At 33.6% G+C, this 21,416-nt stretch overlaps 1 protein-coding gene across 11 annotated transcripts in view; it reads right to left on the bottom strand.

Moving 5' to 3' along the window:
- The window catches only part of olf413 (DBH like monooxygenase olf413), a 482,855-nt gene that overhangs the window by 185,342 nt on the left and 276,097 nt on the right, over nt 1-21,416 (bottom strand). For all 11 annotated transcript variants that reach the window (XR_012412929.1, XR_012412930.1, XM_073987110.1 and 8 more), the window contains one exon: nt 20,086-20,254. Coding sequence is in view for 9 of the 11 variants with exons in the window: in XM_073987110.1 (XP_073843211.1) it covers nt 20,086-20,254 (169 nt within the window). In the remaining 2 variants the exon portion in view is untranslated. The remainder of the gene's footprint in view (nt 1-20,085; nt 20,255-21,416) is intronic.

Genomic DNA, 21,416 nt, shown 5'->3' with positions numbered 1-21,416 from the left:
AAACTTAAACTTAAACTAAACTTTATTTTGCAGTGATACATTTCCTGAATTGTACCTATTATTTTGGTCATATGTATGTGTACATACCGGAAATGCCATGTAGGTCCACTGTTTGCTATAGCCCACATATAAGGATATACCCCGATTTTTTTACCTTTTACCCATATGTTCTTACTAATTTCACCACATGTTGGTATTTTGAGTTCTTAGTAAATAGAAACCATCAAAATTCAGAAACCAGAGTTGATTATTCGGAATCTAGGAAGTTCAATTTAATTTGTCGAAAAAAAATTTGACTGGACATTGGAAAACTTTTTTAGTTACGCTCCATTTAACAAAAGTACATTACACTAAAAACACAAGAAAAATAATAATTTTTGAAAATTTATTGCTATATAACTATGTACCTCCAGGTCCCAAACATTTTTTTTGTTTAATCTACACCCTCCCCTATTAATTAAAAATAAACTTTGTTTAGTTTTATTAAGAACTAGCTAAACCCGGTGCGCTTTGCTGCCCCGACTAAGATAAAATATAGTGGAATGCTATAATTATATTAACTTTTTTATATTTTAACGAATAAATATAGGAGAGCCCATTCATGGCTGTCATGGAGCTACTATGGTATTTTGTATGTTTCAGTGGGTAACACTACTCCTAAAGCCTTATAATCTTACACTATTAATTTCTCTTTATTTCTACCGATTGGATTTAGATTTACCTGACTGAATTTATTTAAGGATAGAACCAGGTTTGGAAACCTTAAGTTTGAGGATAGCTTTAATTTCTTTTATATGTACAGGGGACTTATTTTTTCTAGGTCATATATATATTAACATATTTTGATATCTTAAATTACTCTTAGGATATTTCCCACTTTTATTTATAATGTTTACTCAAATAATGATGATATATCTATCATAATAAAAAAATTATTCCTAAAATATATGATATTTAATAGTTGTAGACTTGGTCTATTCCTTGCCAACTATATTTATATGTTTCTTCAAAATTTCATTGAAATTGGACATACGTATCAAAACATGAAATCGACCGAAAATATATATGAGAACCATATTCTGAAATGAACCGATTTCGATATAATTTGGTACATTTTCTTTTAGACCAAATCCCGTCTCTCAATATATATGAGAGCCATATCCCGATATGAACCGATCTCGATATAATTTGGTACATTTTCTTTTAGACCAAATCCTGTCTCACATTCCAAATTTCATTGAAATTTAACATACACACACACAGAATAAAATTGCCTCTCTAACATATGTCCAAACATATTTTGCAGCAAACATATATTTGTTTCCAAGCAGTCCCAAACATAACATATGTTTGGGTCCTGCAAACAAATATATGTTTGGGTGCAAACAAATTATATGTTTGGATGCAATCAAATATATGTTTGGATGTAAACAAATTATATGTGTGGATGCAAATAAATACAAACCCAAAAGCCACAAAAAAACAAACACATGCACCAGTGGTCGCTTTCTGAGAGCAAGGGAGCGTAAATGTCAATGTGAAACACAGCAAGCGCTCACTGGCTATTTCTAACACATATACACATGTATAAATGGTGGTGTTTTTATTGAAGTTCATAGAAAATAAGCAAAACAACAAAGACACATATGTACATCCAAAATTCCAAAGAAATACATAACACACTTTTATAAAAGAAAAACTGAATGAAATAAATTATAAAAAGTCGCACTTTTAAAAAGAAAAAATTATATGGAAACATCGTTGAACTCTTCTCCTTAGTTGTGAAATAAAACACATTTTCTTCAAAGTTGAAATCATCAGCGGGATCTGGAATCAAATGATTATATAATGCAAAAAATAGGTACGTACATCCATATTTCAAATATACATATGTATGTATGTATGTATATGAAAAATGTTTTGATGTAATTACCAATATTAAATTCGATTTGTTCCTTGTCCAATAAAATATTTCCACTCACCTTTTTGATTCAATTATAAAATGTATTGGACATTTAATTTACTAAAAAGCGCAATTTCTTTAAGGAAAGACAAAACTCCGATTTATTCACTCACTTTACCGCCTTTACTCAACAATGTTCTCTAGAACACTGATGAAAAAAGACCAACATAATTAATACCATTTTTTTCCTTTTCCTTTTCGCTTGCTACGTTGGTTTACAACAACAAAGCACGCAACACACGTGTTTTACGCATACACATCACAAAACGTATGCATCTTCTTTTACACCATGCACACAGCTCTATATTATAAACCAGCATTCCGCAGCTGCGAGAGCCCTGTTGTTACTTTCTTTGACAAAAAATCTTCTCCACCCATAAAAAATATGTTCTAACATAAGCTTCGTTCCAGTACTTTTTAAATGATAAAAGTGTCAAAAGAGCAAACTGTCGAAAATGAGTTCCACATACACAATATTCCAAAATGTACAGTAACGGAAAAATGGCAGAAACGTCAAAAAAACTGAAACAAATGTCAAAGTCGGCGAATCAACTAATCAGAAGCCGGCAAACATGTTGCACATTTTGCTCGCCCAAATTTGTCGTGTAAAAAGTTTCTAAAGAAATGTTCAAAGAGAAGTGAACATTTTGCAACTTTTTTGGTGTACGGGAACGCATTTTGGGGGAAAATGTGCAAAATGTGTTAAATGTGTAAAAACTTTTTAGTTCTGGAACGAAGCTATAAAAAATATGTTGGTACCCAAACATATAAAAGTGGGATATGTTACAAAATGTTGCAAACATATATTTGTTTGGACACATACATATTATGTTTGGATCCCAAACAAATATTTGTTTGGATCCAAACATATTTCTAACATATATTTTTCTGCGTGTACATAGCGTGTTTGGTGCATAAAATACAGGAAATCGTCCGAAAATATATATGGGAGCTATATTCAAATCTGAACCGATTTCGATATAATTTGGCACAGTTATGTCTACACCAAATTCCATCACACATCCCAAAATTCAGCGTAATTGGAGATATATAGCGTATTTGGTGCATCAAATACAGGAAATCGGCCGAAGATATATATGGGAGCTATATGAAAATATGAACCGATTTCGATATAATTTGGTACATTTATATCTAAACTAAATTTCGACACGCATTTCAAAATTCAGCGATATTGGACATATTTATATAGCGTGTTTGGTGCATCAAATACAGGAAGTCGGCCGAAAATATATATGGGAGCTATATTCAAATCTGAACCGATTTTATACACACACACACACATTTATGTCTAGACTAAACTCCGTCACACATATCAAAATTCTGCGAAATTGGACATACACAGCGTGTTTGGTGCATGAAATAAGGAAGTCGGCCGAAAATATATGTAAATAGGAGCTATATCCAAATCTGAACCGATTTGAAAATCATTTGGTGCATTTATTTCTACATCAAATTCCGTTACATATACCAAATTTGGGGATTGTATCTCTAACAGTTCTAAAGATATTTGCATACAAAATCTAAATTTTTTGGAGGTGCCTCCGGTTTTGATGCTATAGCTCCAGACCAACACGGAAAATTATATAGCCTATTTTCATTCCAGGCGATGTAGCAATATATTCTAAAAATTTCAGGAAGATCGGTTCAGCGGTTTTTCAGTCTATAAGGTACAAACGTACAAACAAATTTCAATTTTATATATGGCGAAAAACAAAAATCCTTTGCAATTCCATTTGAAAAAAATTAACAAATTTTTTTGCGAGCACATCTACAATTTTTGGCATAGAGGTTAATCTGTTCGCGTTCACAAAATTGGACGATGCGCGCAAATTTTATAGCGGTTTTTATTCTCATATAAAGAAAAAATATTTAAAAATATCTTGTTTGTTGTTATGAGAAAATGTATGCATAAATCAATAACAGCATGCCATATCTATTCGTAGATGTTTAAATAGTTATTTAATTTATTATTATTTTCGCGGAAAATCAACAAATAATACAAAAAATTTGAAGAAAATCCAAATTATCCTCTCCCAGTGTCCGAACAAACCCTCAAAAAATAAGTTAAAAATATATGCGGAATCTAGACAATGCGTAGAAAAATATGAAACCAAATTTATAGTGATTGGGTACATAAATTGCATATTATAGCAACAACAAAAGAGAAAAACTTATTGTTGGAAAATATTGTTGCAAATATATTTTTTGGTTTGATTCTCATATAAAGAAAAATATTTAAAAATATCTTGTTTGTTGTTATGAGAAAATGTATGCATAAATCAATAACAGCATTCCATATCTATTCGTAGATGTTTAAATTGTTATTAAATTTATTATTATTTTCGCGGAAAATCAACAAATAATACAAAAAATTTGAAGAAAATCCAAATTATCCTCTCCCAGTGTCCGAAAAAACCCTCAAAAAATAAGTTAAAAATATATGCGGAATCTAGACAATGCGTAGAAAAATATGAAACCAAATTTATTGAGATTGGGTACAAAAATTGCATATTATAGCAACAACAAAAGTGAAAAACTTATTGTTGCACATATATTTTTTGGTTTGATTCGAAAAATTAGAAAAAAATATTTGGGAGTTCTCCAACTATTTCGCTAAAATCCCATACAATAAATAATGTGTACTGCTAAGACTTCATCAAGAAATATGGTTTACGATCGTGAAAGCTTATTTGCTTAAAGTGATAACTTATAAGGGTATGAAATAGAGTAATATTGAAATTACAATCATTCAAAAAATGTGGAAATAAAAAAGCCTATTATTCGCGAATTAGCTAAAATCTGTTGATGCTCATCCGTTTTTGCATACAGCGAATCAATATCTTTCAATATCTATGCATATTTCGATGTTTCACTCAGCGGTCTAAGTGTGCCGCCAGTTGCATCACACAATGCAAAAAACCTTAAAGTGGGTAAAAATCGCGCAATTTGCATACGATTTTGATGCGCATCCGGTTTCAGTAGCACCCATCAAAAGTACGTCTATGTACACATATTTCAAACAGATTCTTCAAGAACCGCGGATGTGCCTCATTCTATTTTTGGTAAAAAACCCATATTACTCGCGAATCTCTGTAATTTATGACACGCGTTTTCGCAAATATTATAATCGCGTATAAAGGATTCCATTTACGTAAAAAATTTTAAAGAAAATCGCGGTTTAGTACGCGAATTTGCCAAAATAAATTTTTGCTGATTTTCCTATTTTCAGGGTATCTATATCAGCGGTTTTAGTGGATGGATTCGATCGCGGATGGGCTCATTAGATCCGTCGCATAAACAAAAACTATATTCACTCGGGGTACAAAGGAAATTGAATGGCACTTGTTAATTCTAAACGCAAAAAATAGGGTTTTAAAAAAAATTCACGCATCAAATATTGGCCTTTAGACTCCAACTACTAGGATGCTGTAAGGAGCACACTCATGAGATATGCATTAAACGACGTCAAATCACGAGTTTTATAAACCCATTATAAGTTTTGAATATGATCTTGTTGCGCGTCCGAATTATTAAAACAATTCAAAAAAACCGCGAAATTCCGGCTTCAAAATGTCAGCACCAATTTCAGGTGGATGTAGTGGATAAATCGAAAAATGATACACTAGTATCATATTGCCCATGAAGTATTATTTGAGTCTTTTTTTTGGCATATGGTAATATTAAAAAATGTTTTACAATCGTTGAAGTTGAGGTTCACCATTTAATAAGTCGCGAATTGTCAATATATTTTATACAATATGAATATATTTATATTAATTGAAGTGTTTTAGCCGGGGTCGCATAAAATGAACCATAACAAATATTGGTGGTAATATTAGAAAATGGGTAAAAATGTGTTGAAGTTTACAAGTTTTTTTGTGTTCTTTCTTGATTTCTGGCCAAACCACGGAAAACTCAGACCTGAGCTCAAAGAAAGAATTGAAGAATACCCCTTGGGCAATATGATTATAATGTATCACTTTTCGATATATACACTGCATCCGCTAAAATCGATGCTGACATTTTGAAGTTTTGAAATCTGGGTTTTTTGAATTTTTCTTATAATTGGAGGGCGCAACCAGATAATTACCCAAACTATTTATTGGATTGTAGAACTCGTGATTCCACGTCGTTTGATGTATATCTCATGAGTGTGCTTCATACATCTACCCAGTAATAGGAGTCAAAAGTCTAAATTTTGGTGCGTAAATTTTCTTTAAAAACCTATTTTTTGGCTTCAAAATTTACAACTGTGACTCAGGTAGCCTTGAACCCCGCGTGATTTTAGTTTTTTTACGCGCCGGATCTAATGAACCCTTCCGCTTTCAAATCCATCCACTAAAACGGCAGTTGTAGATAATTTGAAAGTAGGAAATTCTGCAAAATTATATTTTGATGATTCCGCGCATTGAACCGCGATTTTCTTTGGTTATTTTTACATAAATGGAATCCTTTATACGCGATTATATTATTTTCCAAAACTGTGCGGCATAAATGACCGAGATTCTGGAGTAATATTCGTATTTCGTATAAAATAGAATTAGGTAGCACATCCGCGGTTCTTGACGAATTTGTTTTAAATTGGTTATAATGACGTATTTTTTATAGGCGGTCACTGAAATCGGATGCGCCTTATAATCTTATGTACTTCGTGCAATTTTTACCCACATTAAGGTTTTTTGAACAGTAAGATGCACCTGACGGCACACTTTGACCGCTGAATGAAATGTGGAAAAATCGCTACATATTGATAGAGATGCACTCGCTGTATCTAAAAAGCGCATGCGCCTTAACTGATTTTAACGAATTCGCGAATTATACGTTTTTTAACTTTTATGTTTTTTCTTTGGTTGTAATTTCAATATTACTTTCTATTTCATAATCCTATTGTTTATAAAAGTAAGCAAATGCACTTTCGGGTTTGTCATCGCATTTTCCCTGAAGAAGTTTCAGCGAAGTCCGTCAGTCCTTGCATCGAAATTTAGCGAAATAGTAGAATAACTCCCAAAAATGTTTTTTCTATTTTTCGTATTAAACAAAAAATATATTTTTGAAATAATATTCCAACAATAAGATTTTGTCTTTTGTTGTTGCTGTAATACTGCAGTTATAAATCCTATGGTTAAAATTTTGGTCTCATATTTTTCAACGCGTTGTCTAGAATCTGTACGTATTTTTAATTTATTTTTTTCGAGTTTTATTTGGACTCTAAATTAGAATAAATTAAATTTACACCAAGATTTTTTCAGTATTTCTTGATTTTCCGCGAAAATAGAAATACATTAAGTAAATATTTAGGCATCTACGGATAGATATTAAATGCTGTTAACGCTTTATATATACATTTTCTTATTACAGCAAAAATTGAATTTTTAAATATTTGTTCTTTATAAGGGAATAAAACCCCCCATAACTTTGGAGCGCAGCATCCAATTTTGTGAACGCGAACAGATTTGAAACCACGACTTATTTTCTTAATCTATGTTCCAAAAATTGCGGATGTGCTCGCCAAAATTTTTTTAACATTTCTTCCAATGGAATTGCAAGGAAATTTGAAATTTACCATATGTCTATAAAATGTAACGTTAAGCCAGAAATCGGAAGGGAGCATAATAAACTTGTTGGCTTCAACCCATTTTTACCTATTTTTCTACATTGATGCCAACACAGCTTCCACGTAAATTAATTTTAATGGTCGACTTTATGGGATTCCTCCTAAAACACTTAATTTTAAAGAATTCCAATCATACTATATAGAATATGTTGACAGTTCGCGAATTCTGAATGGGTGAAACTCGGATTCATCGATTGTAAACAATTTTTGTTTTTCGCCATATATAGATTTATTTAACAATTAATCTGAAAATGGATATTTTGAAGTAATATTCTTAAAATCTTATGCAGCAAAGTTTCTTGCATTGGATAGTTAATAGCTGGGAGACCATCTACAACAACAACAGTGTAAAAGCAACATTTTAGTCAGCAGAGTGTCTGTAATCGATACAATGGAAAACATTTCGCAATTTTTTATTTTGCTTTTTTGACTTTCGCGCCGCTAGATCAGTGATTTCGACCAGTATGGAGCGCTTGAAGAAACTTATGCCATTAAGGAGAATATCTTTGGCCCAACAGTCGGGAAATTCAGTCTCCACAGTGAAACATCTGACAGGCTAGACTTTGCAACTGAAATAATCATGGTAGGTAGCAATACCAGATTTAAGCATCTCGATATTCATAAGGGCACCTGGCTGTCTCCAGATCAAAGAACAAGTAATCAAATTGATCATGTACGATCGTTCCGAGGAGCAAACATAGATTTGGACCACTACCTTATTACAGCAAAAATAGCCACAGCATATTCCACTCATCTAGCCCAATTGCTTAATGAAAGCACTCTTCCTCCCGATAACATATCAGCACAATGGAAAAATATTGCCCACTCCATGCAAACAGTCGCAAAATCCATACTGCTGAGGAAAATAAGAGAAGAGAAACGTCTTTTCCGCAGGAAAAAGAGAGAAATGAAAAGGCAGGAGTGTGAAAAAACCGACATGTGTAGGAGCCAGAATAAAGTCCGAAAATTCTACCGAAGAGTGAAACACCAAACTGATGGATTTGGTACAGAAAAATCCTCCTGTAGAGACCAGCAAGGTAATTTGGTGACTGATAATGATGGTGTGCTTAGGATATGGAAAGAGCAGTTTTCCAAACTGTTGGTATCCAATAGTAGCGAAGAGGACAAATACCACAGATCCAATCCCAGAAGATGGTATTGAATGTATACCGCCCAGCCAAGACGAGGTAAAGTCATCAATAAACCGGCTAAAGAATAATGAGGCAGCAGGAGCCGTTGGATTGCCAGCCTAGCTGTTAAAACCGGAGGCGACACGCTGATAAGGTAGATGCATCAGCTAGTTAGCACCATCTGGCAGGAAGAACGCGTACCCGACGATTGGAACCTGAGCATCATGTGTCCCGTCCACAAGAAAGGAGATAAGACTGTATGCTCTATATATAGGGGCATAAGTCTTCTCCCTATTGCCTACAAGATAGTGTCGGGGATACTGTGCGAACGACTAAACCCTATGGTCAACGAAATAATTGGGCCATACCAATGCGGCTTTAGACCTGGCAAATCCATCATTGACCAGATATTTACCCTGCGCAAATCCTGGAGAAAACCCAAAATATGCAGATCGACATCTAAATATTTTTGTCGATTATAAAGCAGCATTCGACAGCCCCCTACGTCCAATAGCACTACAAGCCATGTCTGAATTTGGTATCCCTAGAAGCTCATTCGGCTTTGAAGAATGACCCGAACTGATACTCGGTCCTAAGTTAAAATAGGAAATAACTTCTCTGAAGAGTTTAGTACCAAAAGAGGTTTCAGCGAGAGAGAGAGAGAGGTTTCAACAGATATGGAAAAAGGTTATATGAGATGCGAAGGTAAAAAAAGTGGAACATGTTACTTGCTTATGCCGATGATATTGCCATCATGAGCCGATCTGTAAAGAAAGTAACTGATACCTTTGCAAAAGTCAAAGGGGAACTGCTAAAGTTGGTCTGGCGGTAAAAGGCGAGAAGACCAAATTGATGGTGTCCATAGAGATCGGACCAACTCTTGACGTTGGTTCCTATAATCTTGAGGTAATAAAAGACTTCGTTTACCTCGCCACCGCACAGTGCGAAATATGGGAACTTTAGTGGAACTTTACTAAAAAATTAAAGTACATAAAACTACTAAGATTTTTGTTGAATTCTATTGCCATGACTAATGCCTCATATTCAGTTTTGCGATTTACCCCGCGAAACAACTAGAAATGCACTTAAAAGTTGCACTTTTGTTTTACAATATTTATTTTCTTAAAAAATTGCTTCAAGCGTTGCTTAAGTAATATAGTGATACAAACAAATTTTACTTTAGTATATATATAATATAATTTTTGTTGCTGTTATAATTCTCGACAATTTTTTTAATATTTGGCGTTTATAGATTTGTAATATCTAATTTAGTTTGGTTGCTATTCATTCCCCAAAAATGTGTTTTTTTAAAAGTCTACTAAATTATTTTTTTTTTTATAAGTTTTGGAGGGTTTTTAATGTATTGTGGTGAATTGCACACATAGATGTGGGATATTTTTCTATAGACAAACCAAAAATTAGCTGCAGGTTCGCGCAGGTTTGCGAGATATGCGACTTTTTCAGAAAGTCATTGGAATAATTATATATCTATATTTTTGAAAATTTGATAAAGGAACCGGCATTAGACGCCAATGTTGGTTTCGTTTATCCCAAAATGGGTTCACCAATACTGAGAAATGTTGCTTTTAATAGTTTTACGACTACTCTTGCGAATTTCATTCACATTTTATAGGAAAAATGGTGAAATTTGAGCAGTTTTCTCAGGACATCGTTAAGTACCTAAAACAAAGCATAGTTGCACCAGATGCTTTTAGGTGATACAGTAATTTCTATTTTCCTGCATCATTCTTAGCTGCGCTTTGGCTTTAGCGGACCAAAAACCATTTTTTAGGCAAGTATTTTCTTGATTCCTTTATATAAATTGTATTTTAGTGTGCAATACATAGCTGCGCTTTAGGCATACCTTAATCGAAAACTTGGTCGTTTTATTTATATTTGGTTGTAAATTTTGTATCAACAATTTTTTGCGCACCCAAAATAATACAACCAGAGTGTTTTTTGTATATATTCGCAAACACAATAGCAACATGAAAAGAGAGTTCAAAGCAAAAAACACAGGGATGCCAACTGCTCCTAGATAAAAATTGCTACAGACCATAGAACTGTAGCGATTTTCCCTGACTAAACAGTGGTTTTTGTATGTAAAAATCATCACAAGTAGCGGGAAAACCACTAACTTCACATCCCTGAAAAAACATTCTCTCCCGCACTCATAAAAAAACAAAACAAAGAACACAACCACAAAACACAATTTCCTAGACAATTGATGAAAACAACTCCTTTTTTCGTTTATGCGTATTGTGGTTGTTTCTTCAAATAAGAAGTTTTAGTTGGTTTTTAATCTTTAATATGAAACAATGGCGACAAAGAGATTAACGTGAAAGAGACAAAGAGATCTGTGAAAGATAAATTAGAAATTATAAATGATGTAGAAATTAAAAATGTTAATAAGGAAGACATATGTTTGAAATATAAGTGTAATATTAGTACGGTTAACCGCATACTAAAGAATAAAACTGAAATAAAGAGCAATGCCGCAAGTTGCGCGAATATTAAACAGAAACGCAAACGAAAGGGGCTGTATGACAATACCGAAAAGGCACTTGCGAATTGGTTTGATCAGCAAAGAGAAAAAATTGCTGTAGTTAGCAGCCTTGTCTTACTGAATAAAGCTAAAGAGTTTGCTATTCATTTTGGTGAAGATTTTGAACCAGATGCCAGTTGGTTATTCAGATGGAGGAAATGTCAAAATATTAAAGTTGAGAACTTGATTTATTTTCTTATTGAAGTTCTTTCTTAAAATTTCATCATTTTAGGTTGGGTTTTTGCTTAATAACAACGTCGACACCGATGAAGTAATAAGTGAAGATTTTGACATCATAACAACGGTTACAGATAGCGCATCATGTATTTGTTGCGATGATGATGTTACATGTTACGGGGATTTGTCGGATGGTGAAATAGTTGCAGCAATTACTTACAATTCATCAAATGCAGAAAACGAAGAGTTAGAAGATGAGGATGATGTGGATCCTTTGGAGCCACCGACACTTAGCGAAAAATTGTCAGCTATTCACATATTTCAGAAATATTATTTTTATAAAAATATTGACGAATCTTTTGATCAAGCAGAAACAGAAATAATAAAAAGTTCAGCAAAGACAGGAAAACAGAAGACTATAACAGAATTGAAAAAACGTCTATACTGTTTGTTACTTTAAAAGTGATTTATTTATTTTATGTTGTTTTTGTTTTATTTAATATAATCAAATTACCTAAATAAATGCAACAACAAAACAATATAAAATCAAATGATTCCACGATAAATTTATTATTTCAACATTACTTTTACCTGCCCAACTTAGGCACGTATGTAAAATTTAACATACCTGCTTCGTTGTGCAGATAAGCGAGTTTAAGCTTCCTGCATTTTGGGCTTTCCTGCACAAGATGTCATGCAATTTTTAAATGTGCAAGTATGCAAAAAATACTGTATACTCATTTGCAGAACTGTGTTATAAGATAAACATATCCTCAGTCGAAACGTTCAATTTTTAAAATTTATGTTATATCAATGACACTATACTAAAAATAAAAAATCTCAAAATTTTTTTCATTTACTAACGTATGTGGATGCTTGGAGGGGCCAAAGCAAGGATCTATGCTCTGAATTGTTTTTTAGAATATTTTCTGTTCAATGGAGACAAATTTTAGAGTAAACCAAACTCGGTTGGCAATAATTACCTAACACCATTTAAATATCCCAAATGGGGTGCCCCCTCATATTGGGCCTAGAGCAAAACGAGAAAATAAGTTGCTAATATTTCGCAAAACGGGTTTCTACCTACGGAGAACATAAAACACCAAAATACAAACAAATATATTGGTAAATGTGCTTGGAATCTTTAAAATATGTTATATTGGCCGGTACCGCTCAATGGGGGCTATACCTATACGCGAACAGATATTGACAATATTTGTACATATGCGCTCCATCCACTGAAACCCCAATATACCAATTTGCAGCAAAATCGGTTGAAAAAATGAACCTAATACGAAAAGACGGTCACCACCGTTATGTGGGGGCTATAGGAAACCGCAGGTCTATGTGGCCCATATTTATCCACATACGACCCTCAACTATAAGAAACATTTTTGGAAAGTTTTAGTGACCTACGTTTTTCACATTAAAAGTTATGAGTAAAGTTCCACTAAAGTGCCCATATTTCGCACTGTGCACCGCCGTAAACACAACAAACAACATCAGTCTTAAAAAAAAAGAAGAATTATATTGGAATTATAATTCCTACATTGGCTTAAGTAAGCAGTTTAAGAACAAAGCCACATCTTGTCAAACAAAAACAATGCATTACAAAACACTGATGCTACTCGCGCTGATGTATGGTTCCGAAGCCTGGGTACTTCCAAAAGCAGACAATGCAGTGCTTGGTATGTTTGAGAGAAAAATCTTCGAAAGATCTATGTACCAATCTGCGTTGACGCTAAATATCGACGTCGTATGAACCACGAGCTGTATCTGCTATACAACGACATCAGTATAGATAAACGTATCGAGATGCAACGATTGCGTTGGCTTATCCATATCATGAAAATGAGCGATGGCGAACCCGCTAAAAGCGCGTATAAATACTGGCCACATGGCGGTCCACGCAGAATTGGCAGGCCTAATCTTCGATGGAGCAAACAACGAAGCAACAAACAGAGATAATTTTCTTAGTTCGGCTTATGTTCTGTAATGGGCAAGCTAACTATTATTTATTTATTTATTTATTTATTTATTTATTTTTTGTTTTATTTATTTATTTCGCACTACGTGCGAACTGGCAACGCTTCTTCGGAAGAATTTATAACAAACCAAAGAGTAAGGCGAGAAGACATTCTAAGTTCATATCTGTTTATAATTCTAATGGATGATATAATAAAAACGTGCAAAGAGTCATTCGGACGATGAATATTGGAAACTGGAAAGTACAACCTGTAAAATATCAATCGCGATGTGACCTTTATAGCTCACAAACAAGAAAACCTGCAACACAACATTAATATTTGCGCTAACGAAATGACTAGGCGAGGGCTACGCATCAACACAAAAAAGACTGAAAAGCGGACAAGGATTTTAACCGTAGAATATCTGCCACTGCAAATCTATATTACAGCCTCAATAAAAACTTCAAAAAAAAGAGAAGTAGCGGTGGCCAAACATAGGAGGAGTTGGCGTAGGCGGATAAATTTTGGTAAAAGTACTTATTGTTGGCTGACAATATCGATGGAAGGTCGGTCTACGTTTTAGTATAGCCCCCATATAACGGTACCTCCCGATTTTCAATATTCTGAAGATGTTACCTAAGTTCTCAACCAAATTGGCTAAATTTTTACATTGAGGGTTCCTAGTGGAGAACAATTTTTTTTTTGATAAAAATTATGAGCATAGGTCCACGTTTTGATATAGCCTCCATAAAACGGCAACCGAAGTAGCTGATATTTGGTATTTCGTCTTCACCAGAGCTGCGAAATATTCCTACAGTGAATTGTGAGTATTGGTCCATATTTTGGTATAGCCCCGGTGGTACGATACCGCCCGATTTTCAGTATTTTGAAGGTTTATGCGCTCCTGAACCAACTTTAAATGAAAGGAGCTTACAACTGGAAGGTTTATGCGGATTCTGAAACTACAATGTTCATAGATGAGAAAAATCAAAAAACCAAAAAAATCGCTGGAGCGCTTTTTAAATAAATCGCGGTTAAAGTTCGCATTTCTAGAGTTTTTTAGGTTTAAACGATTTTGCTGGGAAACCGCAAGTCCTATCGAAATGTGATTAAAGAGAATGTTGTAGTAGTGAAAATTCTCTAGAAGATTGAACTTTATGATATTATAGCAGGTTCTACCAGTTTTGAGATATAGAAATTCAAATTGGGACAATGCACTTACTGTATCGCCTCCTTATAAAACAATGTCATGTACGGTGCGCCTTAACTAACTTTAAATAAAAACCGCTTACACCTCCGAAGTTTTAGCGGATTCTGAAACAGCAACGTTCATAGATGAGAAAAATCCAAAAACAAGAAAACATCGCTAGAGGGATTTTTTAAATAAATTGCGGTCAAAAATTCAAATTTTTGGTTTATTTTAGGATTTCGCGATTTTGCTTGGAAACCGCAAGTCCTATCGAAATGGGGATAAAGAACATGTTATAGCTGCGAAAATTCTCATGATTTTTTCCTAGGTTGTAGCATTTTTGAGATATGTAAGTTTAACAGGGTGTTTTTGTAAAAATGATTGCCTGTCACACGAACCGCTCGTACTAAAACGTATACGTTCAAAATTTGGTTCTTGTAAAATTTTACGAACCATTCGTTTTTATCTGAAAGCTTTCGTCTATTTCATAAAAGCTTTTATATTTCAGGGTTTCCATGATACTTATTTTGTGAAGTTTCCATATGCTTCTGCACGTGAAATTTGTTACTTGATGGCAACCCCGATAAACAGATGAAAAACAAAAAATAAGAAAAATATGTAATCAAATTTGTCCAAAAATAATTGTGATAATATGAAGAAACGGATGTACATTAACGCGTGTGCTTCTATGGAAAAAAATAAAATTGCATTCCCTTCCAGTTTTCGTGTGTTTTGTGCCATTTATTACTCAAATTATTTAATTTTCATTCAAAACGATGGGTCTTTTCCATTCGTTTATTTTTGACGTATTCGTTCGTCTGATTTTGTTACGAAAACCAAAAAAATTACGAAAATTAAAAGCTTTCATTTGTTTGTCACACGAATACAAACGTCAACCGCTATGAAAACCAAATTGTGTCTTCGTTCATGAAATCGACGAACGAATCGGCAAAAACTTTTTACAAAAACACGCTGTAAGTTGGGAAATTGCGGTCATGACGATACAGTCAGTGAATTGCCCCAATCTGAACTTCTATATCTCAAAAATGGTAGAACCTACGAAAGTATCATAGACGACAGTCTTGTAGGGAATTTTCACTGCTGCAACATTTTCTTTAGTTCTGTTTTGATAGACCTTGCGGGTTCCCAGCAAAGTCGTGAAAACCTAAAAACCCCTAAAAATGTGAACTTTGACTTCGATTTATTTAAAAAGCGCTCCGGCGATTTTTTTGGTTTTTTGATTTTTCTCATCTATGAACATTGCAGTTTCAGAATCAAAATGTTTTCTTCAAATAAGAAAATTTGCCTTAAAAAAGTTTTTTTTGACAGATTAATGGTCAAAAACCGCTCATTTTTTACTCAATATCGGAGTTTTGAATTTTACAGTTCACACTTTTTTTAAAACGGATATTTTTAAAATTCCCTCGTTTAAGGTCAATATAATTAGGTACCTTATAAGTTCACAAAAATATATGATATGACACCCCAAAACACTTGTATAAAAATGGGGGTAACCCCATTCATGAGATGGTCACTGAAAAAGATAAATAACATGTTCGTGTGAAAATATATACATTTGAAGTACTCACTTTTCACAACTCAAACAGCAAATAATATCGATATACATTTTTATACAAACATTTTTCCACTCCCCTAATCTTAAAATTTGGTTCACAAAACCGATGTACTACAGACTTGGGTATGTGTAAACACAATATGATCATTATTTACCTCCAAAAAATAAAGTCATGTTTATTACATCCCAAGCAACTGTAAAAATTAATTTTAGAACGACAAATACTTTAAATATTTGAATATTGGAGCATAATAAAAGTTTTTAATTTTAGTAAAATCAGGGCAAAATTAATTATTTCCGACAATTTTCTGATTTGTACCTTCACATTGACAAAACTGCTTGGCATGTCAATGCCACAATTTAAATTCATTCAAATTGAAATATTTCCTATCAATTCCCATCAATAAATTTGTATTCCGAAATACTTGGTTTTTACCATTTTTGTCCACGGTCGAGACACTGTGGGACACCAAAGTATCAGTTTACAAGTCAACATATATACTGATGCATACATACGGAAGAGAATCGTGGGTGCTCACAACAAAAAACCAAAGCAGAATTCAGACTGCAGAAGGGACAGAGTGTGAAAGAAACTATAAGAAACACGCTAGAAATTAACCCACTAAAGAATATAATTAAAAAAATACCCTAAGATGGTTTGGACGTGTTTCCAGAATGCCAGACAATCGACTACCAAGAGGAGTATGGGAGGCTAGTCCGCCAGGTACAAGAAGCAGAGGAAGAAGAAGGAAACCATGGATGGATACAGTTAACGACATATTAACCGAAAGAAATATGGAGCCTACCACGGCCAAATCCTTGGCTCAAGACCGGGTGAATTAGAGAAGTCTTTGCAAAAATCTCTACACTGAAAACCGATCAAAATTGAAGCAAAAAACCAACTACAAAAATGTTCCTTAGATCTCAATAAACAACATTATAATGTATACGAACTCTGTAGAAACTGTTCTTAAAGGTCAAAATATCAAAAGAAATGTGATTTTTATCTAGTTTGCTTTGGTTCTGGTCCACAGACACTAAACCGTTCATTATTCAAGAAAACAATCACCTGCAATAATGTTGCAAATAAAATAGTAAACAACTTTGTAGAACATCCGAACTGCCAGAAAGGTTCTTAAAGGTCAAAATAGCAAAACACTTTAGAAAATTTTCGATTTTTATACTTTTTTCTCCGATTCTGGTCAATAGATACCAAACCGTCTAAAATTTAAGAATAGAGTCAACTACAAAAATTTACCCAAGATCTCGGTAAACTATTTTCTATAACAGATGAACTTTCTAGGAACGGTTCTTCAAGCTCAAAGTTCGATAATATTTGCTCAAGCTCAAAGAAGAATTTCATTTATCTATTTGCCCATTCTTTACTATTCAGGTCCGTAAATACATAACATTTAACATTTTCTTGAATTTTTAGGAGTTTGTTACTTACAGACCTGAGTAGGGGAAGACGTTAGCAATAATTTATTTGTTTGTGAATTTCAGCTTAAAGCATAATTCCAAGAATGTTCTTATGTTAAAGAAAATTAATTTATTGAAATCTTAGGTACATTTTTGTAGATTTTATTAATTTTGGACGGTTTGGTATCTATGGACAATATTCTTAGAAAAGCATAAAAACTGAATATTTTCTAAAGTTTCTGGCCTAGAAGATGAAATTTAATGCAGTTTATTTATTCACCAATTTAATGCAGTTTATTTATTAACATCAAAGCCTCAAACCTTTGGAGGCTATAACAGCGAAAGTTGATGAGATAGGATAAAACGGCCTTCTATCACGCTGCAGTGTCAGAATATGGTTAATAATTTTCGTGTTATAAATAAAATACTGTGACTTAATTTTTATACCCTACACCACAATGTGGAAAGGGTATTATTAGTTTGTTTTGGTAAAAATTCATGTAACACAGCGAAATATTCGTCGGAGACCCCCAATGTGGTATACCAATCTTCATATCTCGGCGAGATAAAGCGATTTTGAAATGTGTGTCCGTCCGTCCGTCCGTGTGTCCGTCTGTCCATTATAAATTTTAATCAAACTCCAGGCCGCAATTACGGACCGATCGTCACGAAATTTGGTATGGAGGTCGGTTTCACATCTGAATAGATCGCTATTTTAATTGGTGATGATCGTGAAATATTTAGCGGGTGAAATGGACCAAAAACATATTTTTTATCCGATTTTGTAGATGCTCTGTAGGTCGCAATAATAGTCAGAACGCCTCGAAATTTTAAGTAAGGTAAGATTATATGACGAAGAAGTAGCTTGCAATTGGAGATGGTGATCAGATAATATTTAGAGGGTTAAATGGACCAAAACTTTTGAGTGAAAATTGTGAAAAATTTTAGTATAAAGCTTAAATCTTTATTCTTGGAAGAGACATTCCGGGCAAGTAAGCTATACTTGGAAGAGGAACGCTTGACCTTTCTATTGATGTCAATTGTTGGTGTACATGATAAGATAACAGAGTTACAGCCTATTATCCCTGTTATTTGTTTGTAGTGTAATGATAAACACACTAGAGGTCGCAATTATAGCCCAATAATCACGAAATTTTGCACGATGTTGGGAGTTAGGTAGAGGAAGATGCCTATAATTTTGGATGATGATCTTATATTATTTAGCGGGTGAAATGGACCATTACTTTTGTATGAAAAATACAAAAAAATATTTTTGATCTATATTTTATTTCCTGGAGGGCATATACCGGCAAAGTATACTACATATGAAAATAGAACTACTGATATTCCCCCTGATGAAAATTGCAATAAAGGGAAACAATTATTTTGTTAGAAATGTTGATATGTGGAAAGCTAATTCCCAAGGGTAAAGGTGTAGGGTATTGCATGGTCGGCCCCGTCCGACTATAGCCTTGGCTTACTTGTTTTATTATTTCTTCTTGATATAGCTATATATCTAAATCATTATTGGAGCTAAAATTATCAATATTTTTTTTTCTTTTTTATTCTAAGGTTTTAGTAAATTTTCATGACCTTTTTTCTTCTTCCAAATCTGAAAGGTGTGCAACGTTTTAGATCGATTGGTCAACTGCAACTGTGTTAAAAATGAGTACAGGCTCTCCTTATTGGCTCTCTTTGAGTTCTGCTGTATCGGGTGCGATAGCAGAAACCCAGACTGTAGATAGGGAATTGGAGAATTCCTTTCCAACCAATCAACATTTCCAAAAATAGCAATCTTGACATCAACTTTGCTACCTAACAAAACGGTAAAGCCTTCTTTTTTCTGCGGGGGTGCTAAATATTTCATTAAGGGGTATATATAAGTTAGATTCTTTGTGCCTAAACTTCCCCTGCTCGATCAATCACGGATGCTGATTGGCGCACTGGCATCTCCTCTACACCTCCCTCTGCGGAGATCGTAGTGTGCGGATCGTCGCTGGGCAGGGGTTGTTTTTGGTTTGATCACTTCGTTACTATTCTAATTTGTTGCTCTCACTGCAATTTTAGTGTATGACATGAGATCCTCTGCGATCACATAGAATCTTTGCGCTCACTTGTCATAAAAGACTTGTCGTCGAACAGTCGAAGAGTCAACTTGTCGCGATCTAATCCTTACGTCTACGCGTATACTAATCGGCCCCTGTTGTATGAATAAAGGGCAATAATTTATACTGATACTGCTTTATGTTGTTTTATTTTATTCTTTTCACCCTCCACTACTTTACATAAGAGCTTTTGAAAAAACCTATGGACTTCTCTATATCTTTGTGCAGATAAATCTGCGTCATTATATAGATCCGTGCAATTTCAATAATATGTATAACATAAACATGTGGGTGAAGAGGCTCTTAACTTTTGCGGAGACAATCTGTCAACTATGTCAAACAATAATAAATAGTCTTGAAAATTAGTGGTTGTACTTACCGGAACGATATGATTACGAGCTCCCCAACAAAGTGGCTTAAATGAGCCTTTCCGCGTTGCATCCTGAAATTCGTTGAAGTGATTTTTCCAGTCGTACGATAACAGCCTTGCCTCGAGTGTCATTCCGGCTAATTCTGGCGGTGCAGATATCAAAACTGGATTAGAATCCCTGAAGAAAGGAAACAATTGAATTAAATTTATATTAATTTTTAGATATATTTTATATTTATAATATCTGATCTGGGTCCGAGTTTTATAGGAATTTAATATATTACAAAATATTAGAACTTTCTAGGTCTTTAGCAGACCTGAAACCTTTATTAAAATTCATTCTTCTTATTGTCATCTCAGCTCGTTCCGGTCTCGGACTTGATCGCGTTATTCTACTTCCAAAATTAATAGAGTCTACAATTACTATTGCATTGTATACCAATACGTCTAAAAATCTCTGAGATTTCGCTTTTTGTTAAAACCCGTTGTGAGGGAGACCCCCTATTTCTTATTACATTTATATATATTTTATATTTTTTGTAATTTATTCAGCATACTCAGACATAAATTAGCAATTTTTGTTCTCTTTAGCCAAAAAGCTTATGTGAAGAAAAATGTTTGAAATGCCGCTTTCATGTTCTATTTGATACAACTTTTTCTTAAGTGAAAAATCATAATTTTAGAGAATCGTCAAAAGACGGTAAACCGTCAAATTCGCTAACATTACGATGGGATCAGATCAAAATATTCTACTAAATTATTTGTCATACATTTTTTTATGTTCACGCAAAACTATTTGCATGTTAAGACCTACATGCACATATGACCAAAATAATAAATACAAACGTTAGTATGTAAATTTTTCGTTCAATTCAGGAAATGTAGTGGAAAATAAAGTTCAGTTTAAATTTAAGGTTTTGAATTTAAAAGACACTTAAATGATAACTTTTGTGTAGATCTTCAAGGTAAACCAAATTCTAAATGTGATATTAAGAAAAAAAACTTGAGGGAAAATAATAAGTACATTTTGGAAATCATTAATTAATATTCATTTATTAAATTATTTTAGGACAAATTGTAATTAAGGATGATTATATTATTAATATTTGGTGATTCCACCTTTATTTTAAACCACTTTTTGCATCCTTTTTGGCATATTGCTTAGAAAAATTTGCTGTAATTTTCAAAAGTTATTTAATTCCACATTTATTGTATAAAACTCCAAATTTGATGTTTATTTTGGAACGATTGTGTACCAATGTACTGTTTAAGTGTCCGCAAAAGTTCAGTATTGGATTAATGTCCGATTACTGCCTAGGCGAGTCAAGTAACTTCATTAT

Source organism: Musca autumnalis, unplaced genomic scaffold (assembly GCF_047663935.1).
Source record: "Musca autumnalis isolate F117 unplaced genomic scaffold, ASM4766393v1 scaffold_4, whole genome shotgun sequence".
NCBI classification, from domain to species: domain Eukaryota; kingdom Metazoa; phylum Arthropoda; class Insecta; order Diptera; family Muscidae; genus Musca; species Musca autumnalis.
The sequence above is the reverse complement of the archived record's forward strand: the minus strand, read 5'-3'. Positions and strand labels throughout refer to the sequence as shown.